This window comes from Cydia pomonella, chromosome 11 (assembly GCF_033807575.1).
Source record: "Cydia pomonella isolate Wapato2018A chromosome 11, ilCydPomo1, whole genome shotgun sequence".
Lineage (NCBI taxonomy): Eukaryota > Metazoa > Arthropoda > Insecta > Lepidoptera > Tortricidae > Cydia > Cydia pomonella.
Genome location: NC_084713.1, coordinates 15,365,728 through 15,378,955, shown reverse-complemented (window position 1 = coordinate 15,378,955; position 13,228 = coordinate 15,365,728). Strand labels below are relative to the sequence as shown.

Genomic DNA, 13,228 nt, shown 5'->3' with positions numbered 1-13,228 from the left:
ACTTCATTGCAAAAAATAAAAATATTTTTTTCCTTCCATTTTTTTTTTACTTTTCGCGGAGGTACACCTCCAAAAAAAATATGCATGAGTAGCCACTAATTCCCACTACATACACATATAAAAATATTTGCACAAATGTTCGTGCTTCATGTCAAAAAAAAAAACGATTCTCCAATAAGTAGTCCCTGGCATTATATGTACAGATAGAAGTACCGGTATCAGCGTAATTCGTCCCATTCGTTTTTCGTTCATTTCTTATGTCCGTCTCATGTCACTCATTCTTTATTCGTCTCGATCGCTATACGTCCCTATCGTCTTAAGTCCAATTATGTAACCTGTCTCTTTCTTAATAAGTCTTTTTCGTTTTTCGTCACGGTCTTCTTATGACTCATTCTTAATTATTCCCTTTCGATTTTGGTCTCATTCACTTATTCGTCTCATTTTTTTTCATGCATTCGTTATTGGTCACATTCGTGATTAGTCTCATTCATTTTCAGTCTAATTCTAAGATCGTTACATTCGTTTTGCGTCTCGGTCGCTATGAATGCAGTTATTTTTTCTAAGTCCCAGACCCTTCAGGGCCCTCATTTTTTTCCGTTCTGTATATGTCCCCTAAACTTCAATTTGTTTATCAATTCCGATCCGGAGGAGATATGAATAGCAACTAAGACCTACGTAGTACCGGACGATTAGCGAACGTGCCCAAAAAAGAACGGATCGAGTTACCACTAAAGACAAAAAAAGAGTGAGACGAATAACGAAAGTGACTAAAGATAAAGTGTGAATGATACCAAAAACGAGAGACACAAACAAAGACATAGTCCTAGGAAGACCGTGACGAAAAACGAAAAAGACTTATTATGAAAGAGACAGGTTACATAATTGGACTTAAGACGATAGGGACGTATAGCGATCGAGACGAATAAAGAATGAGTGACGAACACAGAATGAGACGGACATAAGAAATGAACGAAAAACGAATGGGACGAATTACGCTGATACCGGTACTTCTATCTGTACATATAATGCCAGTGACTACTTATTGGAGAATCGTTTTTTTTTTGACATGAAGCACGAACATTTGTGCAAATATTTTTATATGTGTATGTAGTGGGAATTAGTGGCTACTCATGCATATTTTTTTTGGAGGTGTACCTCCACGAAAAGTAAAAAAAAAATTGGAAGGAAAAAAATATTTTTATTTTTTGCAATGAAGTTTAAGGACAGGATGCTGGTAAAAAATATGCATTTTGTAGTTTTTTTTATTGTTATCAAATATAATTTTGTTTGGTTCACGTAACTTGAATCGTTTATAAAATATGACACTTACAATGATACCCTAATTATTTTACGTTATCCTGAATAACTCGCAAACAAAAGAGAATCGAGGCCTGATGTTAAGCATGGAGGGTCCTTAGGACCTCACAGTACACTACCAGAAATATCGACAAAATCCGTCGTTGGGGGCACTTCTTGTTCGCTTAGCCTGCTAGACCCTTTGGTGCGATTTGACGTGACGTGACGTGACGTGACGTGTTGGCTAGCTTGTGCTATTTATAGAGCTAACAAACGAGCGTACCGGAATGTTAGTCTTGATTCGGTCAGTAGTTCTTTGGTCAGTAGTAAAAAGTGGTTTCTCGAATAGGGTTGTTTCCAATTTTTTGAAACGCTTGTATTACGTTCTACATTAACTAAAAGTTGCCCTAAAATTCAACTTTTATACTAAAAACTGCTTTAAATATGTTAAATTAACAAAATATATTTTGACAGATGCTTTCGCGCCCAAAACGCTCTTTGAAAATTGTGTGACGTCACAGTTTACGGTTTGACACATAACTACATACATACGTCTTCTTCTTCTTTTAAAATATGGCTTCCATCAAATCTATGATGATTTTGCCAATGTCAAGTTTCGTTGTAAGTTTTAAGTGTGCTCGTAGAGCATGACGTTGTTCGGTAGTTGCTTTTAGCACAGATCATATAATCTTTTAGTAAAGAGATAGCTGGACTTTACTAAAAGCCACGATGGATTGCCGGATGTTGATTAAAACATGGTTAAACGCGTTTCAAGATTAGTTTTTCATTAACTGTACACTTCCACGATAGTTCACTGCATAATAAGCTATCAATACTACACTTTGAACAACATAAATGAGCAAAACACAAAAAAATATTCTCGAGACGTCTTCGCCATCTTGAATCTCAACGACAACCACATACATACGTAGAAGATACGAACTCTCAACTGACATTTGTAATTTTTTGTTAAACGCCTAACTGTCAACAGTGTCAATCCGAGAGTTGTGACGTCATCAGAATCTTCAATGATGTTTCGAGTTTGGTCACGTGACGTGTGCCAAAAGATATTTTAAATTCAATATTTACAAAAATATCGTCATTACAGGTCCCCTAAAAGTAGTTTAACTTAACATGTTCTTATAATCCAAAAGAATTTATTGGGATACAATTCTGCCCTAAGATTTGTAGATAGAAACAGCCCTATTCTCGCTCTCACTTATACCTGCGTCCTTAACGGATGTACGGCGGACCACTTTCCATAATTTCACACTTTCTTCAATCGTATAGGCCTCAGAACCCTGGGAACGGTTTAAGGATATTATCCGCTAAGCCCGTCTGTTATAGAGCACGAGCGTTTGAATGACGCAAATCGATACCCGTGTATTTATTCAACCATGACGGTGTCACTTTATTTGCAAACGTTGTGGGATTTTCGTCTTTGAGTGTTCGCCATTAAACTGCAAGCGGTGGGCGGGCCTTGCAGGCGTTGTAGGACCCAAGAGCATCCTACTTGGGTGTTGCAAAACGCCACGCAGCGCAGTGCAGTCCGCGACCGCATACACAATCCTACACAATAAGGCGGACGGCGTTGCGGACTGCAATGTAGGAGTGTGAATGGGGAGCTTAAGCCTGTCCAGAAGAACGAGTAAAAAAAAAAGAAGTGAAATGTCAATTGTGTCAAGCAGTTGACATCGTGTGTGACGTTTCTTTGTTTTCATACATTCGCTTTGTTTAGAAACGAACAACGTTTGTAAATTTAATGTAAACCATTGCTTTGTTAAAACTCTTGCAACTTCCTAAATCATGTCGGGCTGTGACTCCCAGAAAGCTGAAACTTCTAAGGACAACATATCCACCACTTCCATCGACGAAGGCCTGCCTCGAGAACTTAGCCAGTTAAGTTTGTCGAGTGCCTCAAGCCAAGACGAATTTTACTGTGATAAAGGACATTCCGAAACAGCTTTGAAAAATATATACGGATATTATCAAGCCCAGAAGCTATGTGACGTAGTTTTAATAGCAGGTGGAACAAGGTTGGTACCAGTGTTTATTTAGTCCCACCGTTTGCTCGATAATATGGAAGTAATTAGTAAACGGTAATCAGCGACTGCCTTAGATTTAAGTAAAAATAGGAAGGAAATAAAATGTACATATTAAAAATGACTTACTACTTACAGACTACTGTTTTACTAAATACCTAATTCAAACAGATTGTAAAAGAACTTGGTCGCCGACTTAGGGATAGGGACTATGATCCACGCTCCGGGTCGTATTTGGTGCAGGGGATTTCATTGGCTATACAACATGGAAAGGGAACTTTTGAATTGGATGCAATTTGGATGGCCTATTTAAATAACTGTGTATTAAAAATGACGAAGTCTATTGCAGATAACTATATTGTTTGTGTGCAATGACTATGCCTGTTGCTGATTTATGGGTGTACCCTCCTGACGAAACCTGCATTGTGAATATAAAGGGTCTAGCAGGCTAAGCGAACAAGAAGTGCCCCCAACGACGGATTTTGTCGATATTTCTGGTAGTGTACTGTTAGGTCCTAAGGACCCTCCATGCTTAACATCCGACCTCGATTCTCTTTTGTTTGCGAGTTATTCAGGATAACGTAAAATAATTAGAGTATCATTGAAAGTGTCATATTTTATAAACGATTCAAGTTACGTGAACCAAACAAAATCATATTTGATAACAATAAAAAAAACTACAAAATGCATATTTTTTACCAGCATCCTGTCCTTAAACTTCATTGCAAAAAATAAAAATATTTTTTCCTTCTAATTTTTTTTTACTTTTCGCGGAGGTACACCTCCAAAAAAAATATGCATGAGTAGCCACTAATTCCCACTACATAAACATATAAAAATATTTGCACAAATGTTCGTGCTTCATGTCAAAAAAAAAACGATTCTCCAATAAGTAGCATCAACTTCTGCGAGTACATGCACAACAATTGGCGATGCTGGCTCTTCGTCTGCAACCTACTGCTTTATGTTTATACACTAAAAGTCGACACTTACCACACAATAAATCATTTATGCAAATTAACATATTACTGCATTTGCTATATAAATCAGCCTCTTGCTCTATTTCTATGCATTTTTGTTTCCCACGGATATTTTTTAATGTTTTTTTACAAGACTTGCATTTAATGTTTTCCATTTTCCACTACAAAATGCAAAAAACAAATGCAGATAATATTATGTGTCAGATGTTATCAAAGCTGACACGTCCTCGTTGATGCACTCCAAATAGGTTTATTAGAAGAGTTTGTATACCTACACACTAATCTTCAAACTGCACTGGTACTTCTATCTGTACATATAATGCCAGTGACTACTTATTAGAGAATCGTTTTTTTTTGACATGAAGCACGAACATTTGTGCAAATATTTTTATATGTGTATGTAGTGGGAATTAGTGGCTACTCATGCATATTTTTTTTGGAGGTGTACCTCCGCGAAAAGTAAAAAAAAAAATTGGAAGGAAAGAAGTATTTTTATTTTTTGCAATGAAGTTTAAGGACAGGATGCTGGTAAAAAATATGCATTTTGTAGTTTTTTTTTATTGTTATCAAATATAATTTTGTTTGGTTCACGTAACTTGAATCGTTTATAAAATATGACACTTTCAATGATACCCTAATTATTTTACGTTGTCCTGAATAACTTGCAAACAAAAGAGAATCGAGGTCTGATGTTAAGCATGGAGGGTCCTTAGGACCTAACAGTACACTCCCAGAAATATCGACAAAATCCGTCGTTGGGGGCACTTCTTGTTCACTTAGCCTGCTAGACCCTTTGTCATAATTTTACTAATGCATGATTTATTTTATTTTTTAAAAATTTACTTCATTTAAGCCATATTGCAATTTAAACAGATATCTGGCACTAAAATACTTCACAACTACAGTTTTGTTATTGCTTCTGACAGGATATCAGCACACAAGATAGTATTAACATCATGTAGTGAGTACTTTGCTGCTATGTTCACCGGGTCACTGCGGGAAGCCCAGCTGGCTGAGATCACATTGGAGCGGGTGGACTCCCAGGCACTGCAGGCACTTGTTCATTACTGCTATACCGGCACTATAGGTAACATGTTAATATTTCTATTTATATATTTAAATAGCTATTCCTCATCTGGTGACCTCATTGAAACTATCAAGATCATACATGATTATTACGACTTAGCTGAACTAAAGGACCTGTTTGTTATGAGCAAGAATCATAGTCTAAGAGGCCACAGCTTAAAGATTACTCGTGTTCCCAGCACAAGCAATCCTAGAAAGCACTTTCTATCGAACTGCGTCGTCCGCAAGTGAAATAAACTACCAGAAGCAGTGATAAATGCTTCTCAATAGTTTTAAAAACAGACTTGACAAACATTTAAAATTATCAAAATGAACATTAATCATACAAAATAAACAAGTGCAGTGATATACACGCATCAGCTTTCAGCTGCTAGTGTAAACAATATAATAATAATAAGTTATTTTACATGAATAAAAAAAAAAAGAAAAAAAATAGCCTTTATTTACAGGACAAAGAACAGTACTACTATCTCTCTATTATTTCCCATCTTTTGTATTCTTTGCCTGCTTGCCCTTCGGCAAAGGCCTCCTCCAACCTTCTCCACTCTCTCCGATCTATTGCCACTCTGCTCCAGGTACGGCCACATTTTACATGAAAGCATCTGTTATTATTTTAAATATATCTGAGTTCAGTAGACCTCCAGCACCTTCCAGTGTTGACTGTCCCTTGCCACTCTTGTCCAGAGGGACTATTATACTTGCCGCAAAACTAAGTGGTGAGTCAGGTTATAATGCCATCTCTTTCACTCTTGGTTGGGTTTAACAAGGGTAAAGGATATAGCATTATTATCTCAATCACCAATTAGTTTTGCCATCTTTTGAATTGTTGTCAAGGTTGACATGTTAAAACAACCACATTCCAATAAGACTCCTTGCAAAACTTTATTCATTTTATAAGATTTACCTTGTTGTCACAATCATAAACATTTGTCACATTTATTTCAACTTTCAACTTTAATATGAAAGTGAGAGAGAGAGTGAAAGAGAGAGGAAAATGGGGACTATGCTTGTATGAAGATGCAGCCATCCTCTTTCCTCTTAAGTATGAATTAGGTATTCAATTAAAATAGGTTACATACACCTGCTATGCTACATAGCACTCCTTTTTAGGGTTCCGTAGCCAAATGGCAAAAAACGGAACCCTTATAGATTCGTCATGTCCGTCTGTCTGTCCGATTATGTCACAGCCACTTTTTTCCGAAACTATAAGAGCTATACTGTTCAAACTTGGTAAGTAGATGTATTCTATGAACCGCATTAAAATTTTAACACAAAAATAGAAAAAAAAAAACAATAAATTTTGGGGGTTCCCCATACTTAGAACTGAAACTCAAAAAATATTTTTTCATCAAACCCATACGTGTGGGGTATCTATGGACAGGTCTTCAAAAATGATATTTAGATTCCTAATATAATTTTTTTCTAAACTGAATAGTTTGCGCGAGAGACACTTCCAAAATGAAAAACAGTGTCCCCCCCCCCCTGTAACTTCTAAAATAACAGAATGAAAAATCTAAAAAAAATAACTTCCACCGAAAATTGGTTTGAACGAGATGTAGTAAGTTCCTAGTTTTTTTTATACGTCATAAATGGTACGGAACCCTTCATGGGCGAGTCCGACTCGCACTTGGCCGCTTTTTTTTGTAAGTTTTTAGGTTATATATTTTTATTAATTTGTCTACAAATAAACTGTACAAAATTATTGTACAGTGGAAGTTTTAATAATTTTCATTTATTATGTTTTTTCTTGTTTTTATATTTTTAAAACCCAATAAGTTTCATCAAACATCCACTTTCAGAATTAAGAGAAGAAACGGTGGAAGTCCTGCTATCCACAGCAAGCTTGTTACAGCTCAACACAGTCACAGCCGCGTGCTGCGCCTACCTGAAGAAACAGCTCGATCCTTGCAACTGTCTGGGGATTGGACTGTTTGCGGAACAACAGTCTTGTCTAGGCCTGCATCGGAGTGCCTTGGAATACACTTATCAACATTTCATGCAAGTAAGTTAGTCCGATCAAAGATCATGGTGAACAAAGGCAGAAATAGAGAAGGAGAAATGAAAGAAGCCCATTACTCAAACGAAATCCATATTCCCATAAACCATAGCTTAAAAATGTATTATCAATGTATTTGAAACTTTAAAAAGTAAGTACTTCCATTATTATTTTTTAATATTCCTTTATTTATTTTCCTTCTTAGGTTAGGGGTTTTTACAATATGCAAATAAAAGTAAAATATAAAAACACGTCAAAACCAATACAAAATACGGCAGCGGGACAAAGCCGAAGCTGCCGGTGGTCAGGATCGCAGAGAGAGGAACCGGATTAGCCGTGCTGTTTCCAAGACTACCGCCTTCTGCACCTGACCCTGGAGCCAGCCACCTATTAATGTTATTATTTGTAACTCCATTTAAAAAACTCTCGGAGTCTTTTCAAGCCTGGTCATATAATGTGTGCATGAAGATAAGATCCAACAGGTAGAGGGAGAGTGTTATTGTCATGGATGTCAAATGCCTACTGGAATGGAACCCTTTATCATGGTTACATATAATAGATAACCGAGAACCCAACAACCCTGGGCTGAATGAACGCAACTGTTTCCGGCCGGGCGTCCCTACACTACATCTACATCTAACCAAGAACCTTTCTCAGGGAGTATTGGGGCAGGGCTATTTCAGAAGAAAAAAATGGAAAGAGTACAGTCTGCATCAAATATGTAGTGACAGCCAAAATGGCTAAATATAGATATAACTAGGGATGTCACGAATATTCGCATTCGTATATACGAATATTTGCATCATTTTAAGCATTCGCATTAGCATTTACGACTACATATATTCTCATTGTTAGTTAAGTGGTATGTACTTAAAATAATACCTGAACAGTTTGTTTTTAATTCAGGTAGTAAAACATCAAGAGTTTCTTTCACTACAAGCGGACCAGCTAGCCAGCCTGCTCAAGTCCGACGACCTCAACGTGGTTACTGAAGAGAATGTCTTCGAGAGCTTGATGACGTGGGTGCAACATGATAACGCCAAACGGGAGCAACACCTGCCGATGCTGCTGAAGTTGATTAAACTACCGCTACTGTCTTCTGAGGTAAGCTAGCTACAATTTTCTAGTAAGCAAGCAATTAGTTAAGTACGCAGTCACAACTCCATATAGTAATGATGAGCCACGCTGCTGCCGCTACTGTCTAATATTAGCCAAAACACAGCCACTGCTGAACCCGCTTGACGTTCCTTAAAGTTCCTTAAACGACCTGCATTACCATTACCATTTAGAAACTTTTTTTTTTTTTAAGGCAAATGTGGCCAATATTAGTTTATACCTTGCCTTGGATAAATAGCGTGTGATGGTCCCTATGATAGTATCGCCGAGTATCTTTTGGTAGGGCTTAATTAAAAATAAATAAATTAAAAGTTTGTTATTAGTGTTATTACCGTATTTATATAACTTAAGCCTTTGTCCGCATCCCTTTAATCCCTTTGTTTGGCATATTTATTGAAAGTAATGTAATGATAGTTATATTATCATTAGTCATAACTCTGAAACCGTTAACTTTTCAGGACTTTCCTTAGGTTATCCTAAAGATAGGTTAGGTTAGGTTTAGGCAATCCTGAAAAATTACGCGTTTCTCAGAAAAACCAAATTATGTCTTACGAAAATGCGGACAAACAATACATTATGACTTAAAACTTTAGGGGAAACAATAGAGACCCATATTTCCCACATGATTTCGAACTTTGTTTCTAAGTGATACGGTTGAATTTTGCATAATTTCTGACAACCTTATGCGTTATATTATAAAGGTTAAATATTACATTTCTAAATTAATTGATGTGCTAGACTTCCAAAAAATGTCTACACACAATTTACGTGACAGGTAATCCATATAAAAATTAGCTGTCATTCGTCGCAAGAGGTTTAAGTGTTTCACACAAATTGTACCTTTTCAGTATTTGATCGACAAAGTGGAGCAAGCGTGCGGCAATGTGCCGGAATGCCAGCCGCTCATCATGGAGGCAGTCAAGTGGCATCTTCTGCCCGAGCGGCGGTCTCTCCTGTTCTCACACAGGACCAGGTATATCATTCAATTTTATTAACCTATGTGATGACATGTGAAAAGCAATTTAGTAATAAATTATATGCTAGTTTCCTATAGAAAAGATACCTTTTTACAGCATAAGCAGCCATACGAAAGATTACGAGATTTACGAAAATTTTCTGAAAAAGCAAGGATAAACACATGTTTTACGTTTTTGATTATTTTAAAATCAGCCTTATACTATTAAAACTGTTTTCAAAGAACAGACCAATTAAAGTTTCTGACTGCCGATTTTCTTGAAACATAATTTTTATAGTGGTTAAGTAAATAGGAAAAAACTGGTCTTTGGTTTTGATAGGCCGAGGACTTCCACCATCGGACGACTGCTAGCTATAGGCGGCATGGATGGCTATAAGGTAAGAGCAATTCATTTAACTAACCATTCCGTGGATATGCGTTAGTAAGTTTATTTTATTTTATTGTAATTTCAATTAGTTAGAATTCAATACTTTCTGCACGGATCTACCTTCCGGCATACAAGAGGTTAATATTATTAATGATTGTTCTACACAGGGAGCCAGCAACATGGAGATGTACGATCCCCGAACGAATTCGTGGACGCCCTTCATGCGAATGGGAGCTAGAAGGTTGCAGTTCGGCGTGGCTGTGATGCAGAACAAACTCATCGTTGTGGGCGGCAGGGACGGGTTGAAGACCTTAAACACGGTACGTTCCCACAGCCAATAAATGAACGCATTCGTAGACGTCCTTCATGAGAGTGCCGTCGCCGTGATGCAGAACGAGCTCATTGTCAAGAGCGGGAGCCATGGTTTGAAGAGTTTAAACACGGTACGTTCTCATACGTTTAGGTAAGAATCCGTGGACGCCCTTCATTCTGATGGAAACTTGGCCAAAATGGCAGTTTCGGGGCCGTTGTTTCGAGGCAGCTGCACTAAAGCATCAATATGGCGACATTGCACATGAATATTTTTAATTAGAGAACCATCCGTCCAACTTGACATTGATAATCGACATTAAACATGCCGAGTTCTTTGAATATGAATCAACGACGGTAGCATGGAAGGATGTTTATCGCCTGTCATTATGCCTGTAACTTTCGCACTTACATACTTGTTAGAACGTGACAGGCATGGTGACATGGGATAAAAATGTGACCATGCTACAACTGCTGTATTCATTATTGGATAAAGGGCTTAAATTCAGCTGCAATGAAAAGTGAAGAGTAATTCTTTGGCCCGTCACATTGCAGGGCTGTTTTAAACTCTTGCTGTAGTTAATTCAGTCCTCTGTCCGGGTCTAAAAGTATATGATTGAACTGATTTCTGGCCACAACACAAACCATATAGACCTTACTGTGAAGCTAGATCAATTTCTGTAAGATTGTCCAATATTTATTTATTGTTTACTCATAGGTGGAGTGTTTCGACCTAACGTCACTGACATGGAGCACCATAGCGCCGATGAACACGCACCGGCACGGGCTCGGGGTGGCGGTGCTGGGCGACGGGCCCAACTCGCCCGTCTACGCCGTCGGCGGCCATGACGGCTGGATCTATCTCAACTCCGTCGAGCGGTGAGTGTTCCTACTTCTAGGTGGAGTTGACCTGACGTCGCTCACATGGAGCACCATAGCGCCGATGATGGATGGATCTATCTCAACTCCATCGGGCGGTGAGCAATTTTTGCAACACATGGGGTGGACTAATAGCGCCACCTTTGGTTACACAGAAAAAGACTGGCGCCTATTTGCTCGGGTTGTAAGCCTTAAGCTCTATGTGGCTGGATATTTTGTCTGTAGTTGGGAGACACCTAACGGAAACGGCCGGCCGTATCTCCCAAATACTTAATCGAGCGGTGAGAGTCTTTAAGACTCAGTGCACAGTGTTCAAATTATATCCTACATACAAACACCGCGCAATACCGCTACATATACATTTTTTCACAATTCAGCGGCGAGAGTGTCAAAAGCTCTCGCTATTTTTATACACAAATTTCAATCCCGTGGATTGTGGGACCATTTGAGTTCATGTTGAGACTTTACTTAGTTTTAAAAAGCCTTTATACGTAAAATGCAATAAAATGTTGAGTTTGATCTCGTTTACTCGGACAGATGGGACGCATGCTCGCGCACGTGGACGATGGTGTCGCCGATGTCGGGCGCGCGTAGCACGTGCGGCGTAGCGGCGCTACGCGGCCGCCTCTACGCCGCGGGCGGCCGCGACGGCGGCGCCTGCCTGCGCTCCGTGGAGTGCTACGACCCCGCCACCAACCACTGGACCAACTGCGCGCCCATGACGCGCCGGCGCGGGGGAGTTAGTGTAAGTTATCTTCTCATCTTACATCATTCAGCAGTGAACTATAAAACTTCCCATACAATATAATTTTGAGAACGATCATTTTGATTTTAACAATGACATGCGCTCTGATGCAACCGACCCTAATTCTCACTATCAGTGGCCTTTTGCGTGTCTTTAGTATGAAACTGCGCGTAATCTTTTGCACTAAACTTGCAATAAGGAAAGCTAAACTTACAAAGCCACTGTAATTGTGTGTACTTTGCGAGTTAAAATTGCATTTATTCTGGTGCAGGTGTGCGCAGCGGGCGGATATCTGTACGCACTCGGCGGTCACGAAGCACCGGCTAACGCTGCGGGCGGCCGATTAGCCTGCGTGGAGCGCTATGACCCCAGCACTGACACATGGATACTTCTAGCGCGCCTGAGCTACGGCCGCGACGCCATCGGCTCCTGTCTGCTCGGGGACCGCATCGTTGCCGTAGGTGAGTTGTCTACAACGCTAAGCCCGGCCAGTCGTAGCACTCATAGCACTTGTAAGACTGCCTGTTGTAGACGATGCTTCAGCTCACGCAGTGGGCGGCCGGCTAGTTTGCGTCGAACGCTACGATTCCAATACTGACTCATGGATACTCCTAGCGCGCCTGAACTACGGCCGCGACGCCATCGCCTCCTGCCTGTTTGAGGACGCCATTCTGGCCGTGGATGAGTTCTGTACAACGCTAGGCGCTGCCGGTCGTAGCACTCATATTACCTGGAGGCCTACCGCAAGTAGAGACCGACGACTCTGTATTATTAAGGTACAAATTTCTAATTTAGCTGATTTAACTTTAACTATACTTCAACCACCGCACCGTTCGCCGTCGACAGGGCGTTCACCCTCCCACCTTGGAATCTTAATGGTCGTGCACACGAACGCTCCGAATGTGGAATTGAGCTTCGAGGTCTCTGCCAAGGTTTTCTAGAAGGACTACAGCATGGGGTTCTTCAAAAAAGGAGTGTACAGTTTTTTAAAAGGACGGCAACGCGAGTTGCAATCGTCTATAGGCCACGGAGATCGCTAAAAGGCGGGCCGTATGCATTTTTACCACCGACGTGGTATTAATAAATGGTCTGTCATCAGGTGGTTACGACGGCGTGCAGTACCTCTGCGTGGTGGAAGTGTACGACGCGGAAGCGGACTGCTGGCGCAAGCTCGCGCCGCTCAGCACCGGCCGCGCCGGCGCCGCCGTGGTGGCCGTGCCGCCGCCGCGGCTCTTCTGATCATCGTCCATCGTCATCACTATTAGCATGCGGCCCGTAAGCGAGTCATGTTAGAGCTAGGGGTCACAAAACCGCTAGTATTTTTGAAAACCGGTTTTTCGGTTTTTGTACATTACAAAACCGGGTTTTCCGGTTTTTCGGTGATTTTTCGGTTTTACATATAAAAAGTGAAAAATACTGCATTTTATGAATTTAAA

General features: G+C 39.9%; 1 protein-coding gene across 1 annotated transcript; it reads left to right on the top strand.

Annotated features, from left to right (window-relative positions):
• The first annotated feature begins 2,602 nt into the window (after positions 1-2,602).
• On the top strand, positions 2,603-13,086 carry LOC133522956 (kelch-like protein 5). The gene is made up of 11 exons (XM_061858458.1): positions 2,603-3,332; positions 5,245-5,405; positions 7,204-7,406; positions 8,307-8,504; positions 9,365-9,489; positions 9,812-9,869; positions 10,027-10,179; positions 10,887-11,047; positions 11,585-11,792; positions 12,064-12,253; positions 12,892-13,086. Exons 1-11 carry the CDS (start codon positions 3,103-3,105, stop codon positions 13,029-13,031), a joined length of 1,827 nt encoding a protein of 608 aa, XP_061714442.1. The 5' UTR covers positions 2,603-3,102; the 3' UTR covers positions 13,032-13,086.
• Positions 13,087-13,228: the final 142 nt, after the last annotated feature.

Excerpts from the sequence above, each read along its gene's own strand:
- LOC133522956 (XM_061858458.1), top strand. The coding sequence starts at position 3,103 with ATGTCGGGCTGTGACTCCCAGAAAGCTGAAACTTCTAAGGACAACATA. Across the intron at positions 3,333-5,244 it reads TTAATAGCAGGTGGAACAAG|GATATCAGCACACAAGATAG; the intron begins GTTGGTACCAGT and ends TGCTTCTGACAG. Across the intron at positions 12,254-12,891 it reads GGACCGCATCGTTGCCGTAG|GTGGTTACGACGGCGTGCAG; the intron begins GTGAGTTGTCTA and ends GTCTGTCATCAG.